This window comes from Solanum verrucosum, unplaced genomic scaffold (assembly GCF_900185275.1).
Source record: "Solanum verrucosum unplaced genomic scaffold, falcon-dt-bn FXZP01000229.1, whole genome shotgun sequence".
NCBI classification, from domain to species: Eukaryota; Viridiplantae; Streptophyta; class Magnoliopsida; order Solanales; family Solanaceae; genus Solanum; species Solanum verrucosum.
Window position 1 is genome coordinate 4,253,724 of NW_026020011.1, and position 14,768 is coordinate 4,268,491.

At 34.8% G+C, this 14,768-nt stretch overlaps 3 protein-coding genes across 3 annotated transcripts in view; 2 read left to right on the forward strand and 1 right to left on the reverse strand.

Moving 5' to 3' along the window:
- Nucleotides 1–14,768, reverse strand: part of LOC125819887 (probable rhamnogalacturonate lyase B) — a 425,441-nt gene that overhangs the window by 347,096 nt on the left and 63,577 nt on the right. The window lies entirely within an intron of this gene.
- On the forward strand, nucleotides 1,812–8,376 carry LOC125819894 (WD repeat-containing protein ATCSA-1-like). The gene is made up of 9 exons (XM_049499301.1): nucleotides 1,812–2,291; nucleotides 4,665–4,925; nucleotides 5,044–5,203; nucleotides 5,682–5,860; nucleotides 6,394–6,634; nucleotides 7,096–7,250; nucleotides 7,380–7,469; nucleotides 8,090–8,161; nucleotides 8,268–8,376. The coding sequence occupies exons 1-9, from the start codon at nucleotides 2,142–2,144 to the stop codon at nucleotides 8,319–8,321; spliced, it is 1,362 nt and encodes a 453-aa protein (XP_049355258.1). The 5' UTR covers nucleotides 1,812–2,141; the 3' UTR covers nucleotides 8,322–8,376.
- On the forward strand, nucleotides 11,211–13,540 carry LOC125819903 (U-box domain-containing protein 4-like). Its single transcript, XM_049499307.1, has 2 exons — nucleotides 11,211–12,514; nucleotides 13,281–13,540. The coding sequence occupies exons 1-2, from the start codon at nucleotides 11,528–11,530 to the stop codon at nucleotides 13,368–13,370; spliced, it is 1,077 nt and encodes a 358-aa protein (XP_049355264.1). The 5' UTR covers nucleotides 11,211–11,527; the 3' UTR covers nucleotides 13,371–13,540.

A 14,768-nucleotide genomic window follows, 5' to 3' on the forward strand; every position in this document is an offset into this window, starting at 1 on the left:
AGTGATAATCATTTTTTTTTGTGACTACAATTTTTTTTTATTGATTTGTAAATCTTGTATTATGGAGTTGGACTGGAAATCCAGACACTCTCTTTAACATGTCCTTGATCATATTTTTACATGATAAGAATTGCATTAATTACCACATATATAATGCTAGCTGGTTGAACAATATATTTGTAGCAATATAAGCTTCATATGTGTTGAATTGGATTTGAATTGTACTCGTATTTTTTTGAAGTTCAAGGTACCCATACTATGTTCTTTTCTTCTCCTTTTTAATATAATATTGATTATAGATATATTGATACGTCAGTAAAAAAATATTTTTATTTTATTTTATAATCTACGTTAATGGTAGAATATCTTATATAGACATCAAAAGGTATCCAATTGAATAGCTCATAGATCATTGGCTACAAGTACCAGTGTTAAATATGGCCAAAAAATTGATGGTCTGTCTGAAATTTTATGGGTCAACAGAAGATAATTTTATATTGGATTATTTTAGCCAACACAACATAATTTATTTTCAAAAGTAATTGTTAAATTAGCAGAATACCAACCTAGTTCTAGTTCATATTTAAGATATACTTTAATTTGGATTTAGTACTTGAAATTTACTTTGACTTTTTCTATGAGTTGGAGCTTGAGTTTTGCGTCTCGAATCGGATATTGGGTCAAGGTTGAGCCTCAGGAGACTTGGATCCTAGGTTAGGGTTAGGGTTAGGGTTGGGTCTCGAATCTCAAGCCATGCTCGATTCTCAGTTCTCCAATCAAGATCGGGCCTCAGTTTGGGTCAGAGATTGGTCCAAGTCTCGGGTGCATGGTCGGGGCGGGGTTAGGTTCCTAGTAAAATTCATGGTTCGAGTCTCAAGTTAGAATCAAGTCTCAGCAGGTATCTTAGGTTTTGGGTTAGGGTTGGGATGATGTAGAGTCCTAAGTCCTAAGTTAAGATTGGGCTTTGGGTCTCGGGCTAGGGTCAGCGTTGTGTCTCGAGTCCCAATTAGTGTCAAGTTAAATCACTAGTCAGGGTTGGGTCTCGGGTCCCGGGCTAGAATCGATATTGTGTCTCGAATCCTAGTCAAGTTAGGTTTTGAGTTAAGGTTGGGTCTAGGATTAAGGCCGGGGGTTAGGGATCACGTCCTAAAACTCAAACAGGGGAAGATGGAGGGGGTGAACTCTGAGTTAGAGTCGAGGGTTGTGTCCTTGTTGAGGAGGTTGGTATTTGGTTCCATGCATTGATTGTGTCTTAGTTAAAAAGACGCAATATGTCTAGTCAAATTAGAGGTCAATAAAAATGTGTCATATGTACATGTGTCATGTTCCGGCAAGGGGAAGAGGTATGTAGTAACCCCCTCTGCCTGAAATTTAAATTGTTTATGGATGGTTAAAATTATTCATGTTTCAGCTAGGGACGAAGCTACGCCACATCAAGAAGGCAGAGAGAGCGAATGGATTAAGCACAACAAATTTCTCTACAATCTAAGTTTCAAACCCTTGTATTCAAACACAAGTCAAGGTCAATCTTTAAACCCCTCGAATTCAGTTACAAACCAAGATCAAACTCGAAAGCCCTTAAATCATTTTTTAAAAGAAGAATCAAAGATTTCATACAATATGTAACATTTCAATATATTGAAATAAAATACTATAATTATTGCGGTATTATCCAATCTTAATTACTATTTTCCTCACGCGAACCTTGAACTATTTTATAATATCATTTGTGGAACGTGTTTTCGCTTTCGTAACAAGTACACACACCCAAAATACTCTCTATTTCAGAAAAGATTAAAGAAAAGGTGAATAGTACCTCTCCACGAAGACATCTCGTCATCTTTTGGCCTTTCTGCAAAATCCCTCTTTATACTTATCCATTTCTCACATCGGGTTTCATCGCCAGGCGTTAGGGCTGTACAAAAAAGGGGGCAAATCGAAAATCGAAGAAAACCCACCAAGTGTTTGAGGAAATGTTCAGAAGAAACAACAAAGGACAGGATTGGTTTCATCACTAGATTATTCAATCTTCAATTTTTGGTTGAATCAGAGCTGATTTGTGTAAGTATAGATAATTTTTGGGTGTTTGTGATTGGGGTAATTTAGAGAGGAGTAAATTGGTTGGGAAGGATGCGAGGACGATGTGGAAGGAGATCGGAGACAGAGAATTTGGCAAGCTTCGCCCTAATTTATTCAGCAATCGTATTAAGTCGGCTAGAATCGCTTCTATTCAACTCTCCAACTACAAAGATATCATTTCTCCTCACCGTGGCTCCGTCAACTCCCTTCAGGTCACATTTCATTTTCTTTCTTTTTGATGAACCGGATCTACCTATGATTTGAAGTTAGTAGGTGAATGTTGTTACTGTATTTTCAGTTTTTAAGTAGGGATTTGGATATGAACTTGAAGTTTATGATTATGGTTTGGGTGAAGGTTGATTTGAAGTTGAAATTGTGTTTTGTTAGAAGTTTTGTACACAAAGGTTTGAAATCAAATTGTACTAGCATGAAAAAACACTATTTGTTAAAACTATCATAACTTTTGTATACTCTTATAGCTAGCGTTTGACCATAGATTTTGAAAATTTATCTTCAGATAACTATTTGACCATGAAATTTGATCGGATTTTCAAAATCTGATCTTTAAATATTTTTAACTTCCCTAAAGACTGTTTTTTGGGGGTTTTTAGGACTTCCCTCACAAACTTTAATTTTTTTCAAGTAATGCATGCCCAAACACAACTTGAAATTCCAAAAGTCACAACTTGAGGAACTCAAATTTTCAAGTTTCTACTTTGAAACTATGGAGCGTAAAATCTTACCAAACGAGCACACCTACATAAATTAACGATTAACAAAGGATTCCTATTTGCCGGACCAACTTATATTTAGGTGTGTTTCATGGGCCAAGTTTTAAATTTTAGAAAATTTGAAATCCCAAATTTGAAGTTGAACTTCTACCTTTGAGGTGAATTGGATTGAAATTAGAATTTAAAGTTGAAGTTTTGTTCAAAATGTGATGAACAAATGTTGACTTGAAATCAGAATTGCTTTGTCAAAATAACTTTAAATCATGATTTGAAATCACATGTCCAAACGACATCTAAAAGTTGGATAGAAATGGATGATGTTTAACATTTTTTAACATCCCGAATTGAAGAGTGACCTATAAATTAAAACACACACATAGTTAACTTTTTTCACAAAGAATAAGTCTGATATGTTTAAGGTCGTGTTTTCTAGTTAGGCAAGTTTCATTGCAATGTCAACCTTTTCCAACTTTTATGCCTTGTAAAAAAAAACTTTTCTGGCTTCTATGACTATCATTAACTCCGAGTGTTCCTTATTGAAATGTTGATAAATAAACTATTGTAACTCATCCCCATGTGCTATCCTCCACGTAGTTCATACATGGAACAGATTTTAGTTTCAAAGAATGGGATTAAAGAGATCATATAGAGGCTGATGATTCATATAGCTGAGCCCTAGTATTTTGTGATTGAGGTGGTGGAATTGATTGGCATTAGCTCCAAGAAAATTCTAAGCTAATAGAATGTAGTGGTCCACATAAAGCATAAAATTTAAAATTAAGCTTAATGGAAGTTGATGCAGTGCTATCTCCAAGTATCTCTATTTTGCATCAAACCATTAACTCCCTTATATATTTGGTGCCTTATAGTGTGCATGTTGTGTGCATTTGTGTCAATTGCATCTTCATACCTTACAAAGAAACGCGAGATGAGAATACTCTTTCTGCCCCTTGGTCATTTCGAACATGTTTACTTGAATATTAATATACAAACTCCGCCTGAAAAAACTTGGTGATACGTGCTTCATGGAAATAATGGTTAACCATAGAAATGTAAAAATGAACTAGGATTTACTTTTGGAGAAGTAATTCAGACAAGTGTAACACTACGGAAAAAGTTGGATTGTGGATATGGTAATCTTGGTCTCAATTGCACACAGTATTTTTTTCTCGAGAAAGTCAGATTATGAGCTTGGTTAGATGCCTGTTAGGAAATTAAGGCTTTAGCCTAAGTTACTCGGACTCAGGTGCGGGTATCCGATACGGGTGCAGATCTAGAGGTCGGATCCTCTATGACCTAAATTTTAAGATTCGGGATACGAATCCATGTGTGGATACGGGTTTGGGGATTCGGCTAAACATAGAGTTATAAAGCCTAAACTATGAGATATTATATGGAAGACTCAAGGAGGAGAAAATGATCAAGAGGAGAATCTTGGAAAGAGATAAAAGGAAAGGGAGTGGCAATAGAAATTTATATATACAAGGCATTCCATTTTCTTCAATTTCACCTTAGGTTTTGTTTTGATTACAGAAATCATTGAATCTGTCCAAAATTTCTCCCTCAAATTTGGTCAAAGTATCCAAAACCTGTTGACCAGTCGGGTACGGATCCCACACCCACACCCACATCATGTCAACACGGGTGCGGCACCGAAAGTGAAGAGTCCAACCAACTTAGATTATTCAGAGTAGTACATGAAACTAAATTTTGAATTCTTTTAAGTTATCTTCATTTATCTTTATGTTTATTTTAGATAATTTTTGCCAGATTATATCTGGTTGAGGTATGTAGATGGAACTTGCATTATTTTAAAAGTACCTTTGTGTACATTTATTGTGATCACAAAATCAGGTTGATTTGACAGAGGGACGATATCTGTTATCCTCTGCTTCGGATGCATCAGTTGCTGTTTATGATGTCCAACGTGCAACTGATTACGATGAAAGTGGTCTGATTGCAAAGCACAAACACATACTTTTGGTTGACAAGCAACATGAGCAGGGCCACAAATATGCCATTTCCACAGCCAACTGGTATCCGATTGACACGGGACTTTTTATTACAGGCTCTTATGATCATTACGTTAATGTCTGGGATACTAACACAACACAGGTAGTGTTGCTTTCTGACCATCTTATTATACTCCACTGAAGTGTAGTTTTTCAGCTTATTTTTCTTTTTATTAAACAAGTTTCTTGCCTAATTTTGGATTTCCTTAATTGTTCTTAAGGTGGTAGTTAATTTCAAAATGCCTGGAAAAGTGTACAAGACTGCCATGTCTCCGGTGGCAACATCACACATGTTAATTGCTGCTGGAACTGAAGATGTTCAAGTTCGTCTTTGTGATATTTCTTCGGGTGCATTTGCTCACACATTATCTGGCCATCGTGGTAAGCTGATATCTATTACTGACATTAATAAAGTATATGCTTTTGCTATGCTGTACCTTTTAGATCTACCAGACTTGGTGTTATCCACTGGGGAGTTTTTCTCAATATCTTTATGTCGTGAGGTTTTGGAAGTTATCCTTGGGTTCAAACCTTACTGCTGACAAACATATTGTATTTAAGTGGAGAAGGGTAGAGGGGCAGGTTCAATATATTCTCTATCAAACTAACTATTCAACCATTACTTCAATATTTTCTTCTGCTACCATTGTACAATCCTCAAGTCAAATTAACATCTTAAACTTGTGTGTCCCATCAAACACCTTTAGGAAAAAAGAACAGTGTGTCCATTTTCAACCTCTCCAAATCAATGGACCACTCCTACAGAGTCATAATTTTTTTATTTCTCGTTCAAGCATTTTGTAAGTGCCACCACTAGTTCAGAAGCCCTTAGATGTTTTTCTTTCTTGGGTAATGGCAGATGGAGTAATGTCGGTTGAATGGTCTGCTTCTAGTGAGTGGGTTTTGGTAACAGGGGGATGCGATGGCGCCATTCGCTTTTGGGACATCAGGCGTGCAGGATGTTTTCGTGTTTTGGATCAGTCTCATACTCAGCTTGGAAGACGCCCATCTCTTCTTACACGATCCACTGCAAACAAGGTTACCTTCTGCCATTCGTCGTTACGTATTATTTAGAATCATATTCGAAATTTTAATGGCACATAAAATTGAGAGGGATCACTGTTTGCCTTTTGTTTGTGATAGTAAGCTGTTCATGGTCCTTAAATTTAATATTGACAAATTAAAACCTAATTATCTGATTCATTTGGGTGTACCATATCTGTTTCAAGCGAGTTCCTTTTTTAATTGGGCAGTGTTCTAAGAAGTGATGTTTTTCTCTATCTTCATATTGGTACCCTTTGGAGAAGAAAAGGGAGCAGATTATAAGTAGACTTGGTTTTATTGCAACTTTTTTGCCTTTTCTTTCTGAGAGCACAGAAACCACACAGTTGTCCTCTAGTTTTACAAGTAAATCTATGTTTTTAGTCCCATCTTGGTTTGCGTCAACGATCCTTCCCTATGTTTAATTTATGTGAGTTGATCCACTGAAAACCTTAATCAGGGTGGAATTGCTGATTCTGTTGATCTTAAGGTTTCTTTCTGCCTGTAAGATATTCTATCTTCCTGCTCAGGGTTCCACACTGAAACCATCTTCTGGAGGCCCAAATTCATCTGCAAAAGGCCGTCCATCTCAGAAAAAAATGGGAAATGGCGTGAGTATCAAACACTCTGCAATTGCTAGACAAGTGAGGGGGTCTGGGAAGCAGCGACTGCATCCAGGGATGCTCTCTAGTCAAGATAGAGCCACTGCGCATTATGGTGCTGTCAATGGATTAAAAATGACCAATGATGGAATGTATCTCCTTAGTGCAGGTTGACATCGCAATTCTTTTCAATGAGCTTTTGTATTGCTACTGCTTGGATTGTTTATGTATTGTGGTTATTATCCTCCACTTAAGAGGCTGAAGGTCTTACGCCATTATTTCTGTTAGATGCATGTACGACAATGTATGGTCTGGTGCATGTTGCTTTTATCTTTTTATAGTTGGTCAATGGTGAAGTGCAACTCCGGAATTTATACAGCAGATTATGGTGCTTTCTAATCTCATTTTGATATGCTTCTCTAGCAATTCTCTAGCAAAGTTGTTTATTTTGGGCACTGTTTTTAAAACACTGATGTAAGATGTCGTTTAAACACTCTTGCGATAGGACGTGATATGGGTAGAGTTATTCCCTTGTGATCAAGGCATCTCATCGATAGTTTTTTGCTTTTGGCTACATGGTGGGAAAAAACCTGCAACTGAAGCTTAATCATCTCTTCCTGTGGATTTCAGGTTCTGATTCAAGGTTAAGGTTATGGGATATTGAATCTGGTTGCAATACACTTGTGAACTTTGAAACATCACGACTCCAGGCCACAAAAGCTACACAGTTAGCCATATCTCATGATTCAACACTTGTATTTGTGCCATGCATGTCAGCTACTAAGGTAAACATTGTTCCACCCCCACCCCCACCCCCACCCCCCAATTTTTTTTAAAGAAAAATAACCACCACCACCCTGATATTATTATGCAACACTATTTTTCTTTAGTAACTTAATGTGGAAATCTTGTAGGCATTTGATTTGTGGTCAGGCAAAACGATGATGGATTTACGTGGCCACTATGAAAATGTGAACTGTTGTCTGTACAATTCACTGGACCAGGTACATATTTTTTTTGCCTCCCCCTAGGCACATGTGTTTTTGGTAAAATAGTGAATTCTGCATAATCTGTGACCTCGTGGACCTGAAGTATTTGAGTGGTAACATCTTTAGATAAACTAAAATACTTCATTCATTGCATACTGGAAGTTTGTGTGACAAAAAACATTAATCCAGCGGGCAACTCACCCACAGCTAGCTAGTATGTCATCCTAGTGCAAATATACACAGGTATTCTTTCTTTATACCAAAAAGTACATGAAACATAAAAGATCTCATAACAAGGACGCTGTTATTATGCAGCATAGAGTACAAGCAACCTTGTTTCTATTATTGGCCTCACTCATATGATTCTCGTCAAAGTAAAAGCTTGACAAAGATGCCATCTTTTCTTGTCCCACTATTGGCCAAACCACCTGGGCACTAGGCCCAATGTGTGCTGGATCACTTAGCCGTGCCCCATAATTAGAAAAACGAGCATGGTTTACGTAGTGAAGTAATGAATCTCAAGGCTGCTTCATTTCGCTGTGTGATCTCATTGTAGATGGCACCCCACCCCCCGAACTCTATTGAACTGCTTTTATTTCCATGTTAACAATGAATTTGAGTCTGGGTATTTTCAGGAACTATTCACGGGTGGTAATGACCGGAAAATTCTTGTGTGGTCTCCAAGTAGAACCACTACCGAGGAATTGGTACGCCTTGTAAACCATTAACATTTTTCATTTACTAGACACCCTTATCTGAGGGTACCTGATCATTGGCCTCTTAAGACCTTCTGTTATCTGGGCTGATATGCAGGAAGGGAGGGAAGGACAATCTTTTGCGATCGACCAAGATAATTGGAGTGATTGAGTAGCTCACGAAATTTTAGAGGTTCCATGTCAAGTTCAACTTTTAGTTTTCTTCACTGTAAACTGGAATCTGATTCTGTACTGTTATTTCCTATTTCTATTTGAAACTCCCAAATAATGGCACTGTTTGTTATGTTACACTGAATAATTTCCGAAATCTGCACCTTATATAAGTGGATGTACATCTGTTCCTGCTTATAGTTCAAAACATGGAACTTCTATATATTTTAAATAAATTTTCACATTAAAGTTTGAAGGTATACAATTATGTTGCTTGGATTCTTTAAAAATGACTATTGATGCACATTCGATCCTTCTAAAATAGTGCATTGTGGAGGAATCGATTAGAGAGTCTGAACAACATAGTTAAATTTTTTGGAGTACGTGACCAAATTTGATTAGGAATAAAATCATGGTACTATGTTTCTATAGAATTTATGTGATATACACTTGCTATGTACATTTAATATGTCATAACAAATTATTCCTCTAATTTTCAAGTGAGTTACTATACTAGGCTTACTATGAAGACTTACTTACGTGAAGGATGTTGTTAGTAGTTCCATATTAGGGATGAGATAGCAAATCGTTTTCTTATATGGTCTTGGACGATCCTCAATTCATGAGCTAAATATTAAGATTGAATTAGGTTCAAAGTTCATTTTATTATCACGATATCATATTTAAACACACTCGTCAAATAAAATTTGTGTTTCAATCACAAATTGAAAATATTTAATTAGTTTATTAAAAGTTGCGACCCCACAGTTTTATCGTTCGATTGGATTACGTTAGTGTTACTAATAAAGTACCTAACTATCACTAAGATAAATTAATGGCTACTTGGCCACTTCTTTTTTCTTCTCTTCTCTTCTTTTTTTTTTTTTATGTTTTTATAATGTTATAATCTTCTTACAAAAAAAATACAACGTATCAAGTAATGGAGGATCAAAAAGGCAAATTATATTCAGCTTCTTGGTCATATACACGTGTCATATTTAGCATGTGACATGTGTCTTATACCAAAAAGTAGTTCTTAAAAAACTTATAGATTGAACCAGTAACTTTCTCCTATAGTACTCGTTGACTGAAATATGTTTTATTTTAATTGAAAACGTGACATGGAAATTTATGGGTTTTGGCACAAAATCGATAAAATTTTAGTAAAAAGTTACATAAATATACGATTTAAGCTATCATAATTTCTTAAAAAAATTATCATTTAAAAAATACAAAAATCTTCTCTCGGATATATTTCTATATCCTATAGGATGTAATTCTCCCATTAGTAATGTATCATTTGAAATGTACGTATTCCCTCTTGAATGCATTCTTTCATTAAGTAATGTATCATTTGCACTGTATCGAACAATCAAGAAATATATCTGAGTAGGAAAGTCATATCTCTAAACATTAATGGATTATATATAACATCCTAAACATTACAATCAATCAATCGAGAGTCTTCTATAACTTTCTATATTAATTCTCAAATGTTTGATAAAATTTTCATATGATATGTTTAAAATCACAAGAAATTTATCATATCATTAATTTAAGATCACAAGATTTAAAAATCGCTTTTATTAGTTTAAATTTTATAATTAAAATAAACAAATTACAAGCTGAAACAAAGAGAATAAAATAGAAAGGTACAAGCTTTGTTTATTTGATTGGCTGTTTACAATAGGCAAGGGACTTTTTCATTGTATTACTATATAATATACTTTATTAACTATATGATAGATCCATTACCACAAATTGAGGAGTGAAGCACAGGGTTTTGCGCCGGGGGTATGGGGGTAGGCGGTGATTTGGAGATTCTTTAACTTATTGTTTTGTTTCTTATTCGATGTTTAGTATTTATATTATAGTTTAATTTATATCAAAAAGTTCATATTGAGATATAACACTTCCCAACAAAAGCGATTTCATATATATCCAAAGAACTCGAACATGAAGATTATTAAACCTTATTCTCATGTCATATCTTAAAAATAAATTTTAAATTATTATATCCTTTTTTGTTCATTTTTACTCTGTCCATTATTAATTTATGACCTGTTTAAAACAATTATTTGACACAGAGACTGAGAAATGGACAAGAAGTGTCACACGCTTGGACAAGAAACACAACTTAAAAAAGGAAAAAAGGACAGCCAGTGTCTTGATTAATGCATCGTCCTTTTTATATATATAAAAAAAGTGTTATCATTACCCAAATCCAATAAGAACGTATGGTAGACATCTAATGCATTGATTAACCATACTCCTATATTTTAAGGTTTTATATCATTTTTTCCCCTATTTTTTCATTCGATGTCTGAAATTCACATTAGAATCCGACTAAATTCGAATATGCACATTGAAAGATAAAGCATTTCCCAACAAAGGAAACTCCGTATCCAGAGAGACTCGAACTCAAAAATTATATTCCTTGAAGTGAAGAATTGAAAGTGGTTGTTAGTTAGATAACACGTATGTAATGTACATCTTTAGTGTTCTGCTCATGGGAAGAGGGATGCGGGAAAGTGAATCTTCTCACTTATGCTCACTTTTGTTTTAGAAGTCAGATTGAATTTACATATGGTGCAATCAACGGAAGGGTTCCAAACCTCTAAAAGACGAGGCTGATTTAACGTCACAACTTCCCCTAGCGCACAACTAAATGATGCACGGATTGTGAATGCGGATTTGTCAGGATCACAACTAAACGCGGTTCAAATAAATAAGGGTATATTTGGATCAACTATTGCATGTGCACGATAAGAATGTATATGAACTAAGCTATATATATCTTTTTAATTAGTAAAAATAAAAATTTATTTTTAAAATGATAGACAAGTAAAAGAGTATCGAATAACGAACCTTCCACTCACGCATTAAAAGTCGCACGTGCTGTTCCTACTTGGATTCTGTACGGTCACCCACGTGTCCATCCCTTTCTCCTAGGCGTTAATCCACGTGTACTCTTCTCTCCTTTCTCTTATATCTTCCATTTCCATTTCCTTCAAATTCTCCTCAAAAGCCCATTAACACACTCGGCCCAAATCAAACTCCACCTACCAAACGCCGTCGTTTCGACTTTCACCTCTCATTTTCCGATAACACCGGCAAACCTTTGAAAACTCGCCGGAAACATTAACTACCTATTGCCGGCGACGAAAACAGTTGATGAATTGAATTTAATCATCATAGCCGAAGACAATGGAAACAGAAGTTCAATCTAATTTCACTTACATGGGAAGAACATTTACCGGTCTCGGAATTAATGAATCTTCCTCTGCTTTCAGCGACTGCAATAGCGATAGATCCGGCGAGTTTCCGACGACTTCTTCTCAAAGCCGGCGGTTATTAATTGCATGTGCGTCGGATAATTATAACTCCGATGAATTGATTCAACAACTCGTGTCTGATCTCGAGTCGAATTCTATGGATGTGCAAAAACAAGCCGCAATGGAGATTAGGCTCCTAGCGAAGAATAAACCGGAGAATCGTTTGAAAATTGCTAGAGCTGGAGCGATTAAGCCGTTGATTTCGCTTATCTCTTCCACTGATCTTCAGCTTCAAGAGTACGGTGCCACGGCGGTGCTGAATTTATCTCTCTGCGATGAAAACAAGGAGCTTATCGCAGAATCAGGAGCGATTAAACCGTTAGTTCGAGCTTTGAAAATTGGAAATTCAACTGCGAAGGAGAATTCCGCTTGTGCTCTGCTTCGATTATCACAAATTGAAGAGAATAAAATCGCGATCGGAAGGTCCGGTGCGATACCTCCATTAGTGAACCTTCTAGAAGCCGGCAATTTCCGCGGGAAGAAGGATGCATCAACTGCTCTGTTTTGCCTATGTACGGTGAAAGAGAACAAAATTAGAGCCGTAGAAGCCGGAGTTATGAAACCGTTAGTTGAATTAATGGCGGATTTCAGTTCAAACATGGTGGATAAATCGGCATTTGTTATGAGCGTTTTGATATCAATGGTGGAAGCGAGGGCCGCGGTGGTGGAGGAAGGCGGAATTCCGGTGCTGGTGGAGATCGTGGAGGTCGGGTCACAGCGGCAGAAGGAGATCGCGGCGGCGATATTGTTGCAGCTCTGTGAAGATAGCGTTAGTTACCGTACTATGGTGGCTCGAGAAGGCGCAATTCCCCCATTGGTTGCTTTGTCACAGTCGGGTACAAATGGCGCCAAACAAAAGGTAAAAATCAAAATATCTATAACAAAACTATCCGATTTTAATTTAATTTACGCGACATAATTAGAATATTGTTATGTTACCAATCGTTGCCATCAAATGTGAAGCAGGTAATTAAGTAAAGAGGTTCCATTAATTAATGAGTTAAGCTAATTAATTAAGTAGGGCTTGCACTAAGCTTATATATAATTGGTAAAAGATAGACTGTAGAAAGTATTATAGTGATGTGATTTGGATATGGACAAATATAATTATGTTTGGTAGGCGCACTAGTCTATCTCCACTGTATTTGCCCCTATGGCTATAACTCGGAATCAAGATTTGAGATTTATGAATTTTAATCGAATTTATAATTAAATATTTATATATTTGATCGATTCTCAAGTCATTTGAATCCGTACCTAATATTATAGCTAGCTTCGTCGTTAGATGAGTTGAAGTTAGTTCAATTAGATATTTTTGTCCTTTTCAGTATGAAAATATAAGTCCCTTTTCATGTGGGATTATTCAATTTGTACTTTATTATATTGAAATAGCATAAATTATTTAGAATAATATAAAATATATAATTGTGTTCTTTCATTTGTCTTCAGCTAATATTTATGTTTTTCATTTATATGTGTATTAATACTTAAATTTGAATAATAGATATATATGTTCTACTTGGCATTCTGTATGGTAATTTCTATCCTACACCATATTGTATATGATATTTTATGTGTATTATGTCACGTAAAATACGTGTGTATCTGAGCGTTTTTGTTGACAGGCGGAGACACTGATTGGTCTGTTACGGCAACCAAGATCCGGTAACGCCGCTGCAACAACACCAGCCAGAGGTTCTGATGTGTCGTTTTGATTGTCTGTCAACCACATGTTTTGTCTCCCTCTTTTGTTTCTTTGTTTCTTTCTTTTGTATTATAGCTACTCAAGATAACCACAAAACATTGTCAAATACAAGGTAAAAAAAATTTGTAAATATCTTTTAAACTTTGTAAATTTTGGTTGTTTTATTGGATGTGTCTTTTTTAAAATAAAATAAAATATACACTTCATAAATTTCATTTAGATGTTTGAATTATCGTTTGTTTTGATAAAGTATTTTTATGAGATATTTACCTTCAAGATTTTGGAAAAGCTTAATCAGTTAAAATATCTTACCTTCATAAGATATGTATTAATCTTAATAAATCAGACATGTTTTACTTTTATATAATTAATTTATTTATATAATGATTGAGTGATGACACACTCTTAATTTTTAAAAATATATAAGTCTGAAGTATAGTATTATTCTTACGTATAACTTATTGAAAATGTGTTATAATTTAAATATCTAAATAAAATTTAACGGAGTTTGAGCCTCTTTTCCCTTTCTTGAGGTGATATCGACTTTTGGATGGATTCAAAGGTTGCATATTTACCTAGGTTTTTTCTTTTTTGCTTTTAATAAAACTATCATATACTTTTATGAAACAAAGACAGAAGTAACCCTTTGTCACACGACGATTACTTAACCATGGAAATTTAAAATCCTTTTTTTTTAAATAAATGGACTCCTGAAATAAAAAATCTTAAACGAAGAAATGAATATTCATATGGTTAGTTTTCAATTTATTTGAGATTGAGGTATAATTTTTATGAAGTATTATAATAACACAAAGTATATGGTGAAGAAAAGACAAAAGATTCCATATTCAGTACCAATGAAATTAAAATTTTATACCTAACTAGAAAAGACTAATGAACAACTAAAAAATTGAATTATAGAGAAATCTTATCTTTATTTTATTTATATAAAAGTACTTTTTTATTTTATAAAAGTAGCTTTTTTTTATTATATTTATATATATAAACAAACGGGTCCTATCGGAGTAAACATTCAAAGTGATTTGACAAGTTCATAAATAGTTTTTTATTTATATACGCATTTCACATGCATCAATAATGTTTATAAGTTAAATTAAAATTATACAAAAAGCATATTCACTCCCTATATATATTCTTTTAATATCCTTTCTGATTTTGTTGACTTAATTAAATAGAAAATATTTTCTGAGAGGTTAAATGTTGGAATATTTCTTAGCTCATTTGATAATTCTCAAATTGTATTCATCATAAATTTGTCTTTTGCTATCTAAATATTTTCGTTAACCCCGTCACCTTGCCGCCCCTTTATCGATTCTCCCCAAAATTCTAACAAATAGAGGAATGTATAAATTGGGTTAACTTTTCACACGTTACATGTTTAAGATTA

What these genes read in the sequence shown, in the direction of transcription:
- LOC125819894 (XM_049499301.1), top strand. Translation starts at nt 2,142, where the DNA reads ATGTGGAAGGAGATCGGAGACAGAGAATTTGGCAAGCTTCGCCCTAAT. An exon ending in AATGTATCTCCTTAGTGCAG is followed by an intron (nt 6,635 to 7,095) that starts GTTGACATCGCA and finishes TGTGGATTTCAG; the next exon opens with GTTCTGATTCAAGGTTAAGG. An exon ending in CATGCATGTCAGCTACTAAG is followed by an intron (nt 7,251 to 7,379) that starts GTAAACATTGTT and finishes GAAATCTTGTAG; the next exon opens with GCATTTGATTTGTGGTCAGG.
- LOC125819903 (XM_049499307.1), top strand. Translation starts at nt 11,528, where the DNA reads ATGGAAACAGAAGTTCAATCTAATTTCACTTACATGGGAAGAACATTT. An exon ending in CAAATGGCGCCAAACAAAAG is followed by an intron (nt 12,515 to 13,280) that starts GTAAAAATCAAA and finishes TTTTGTTGACAG; the next exon opens with GCGGAGACACTGATTGGTCT.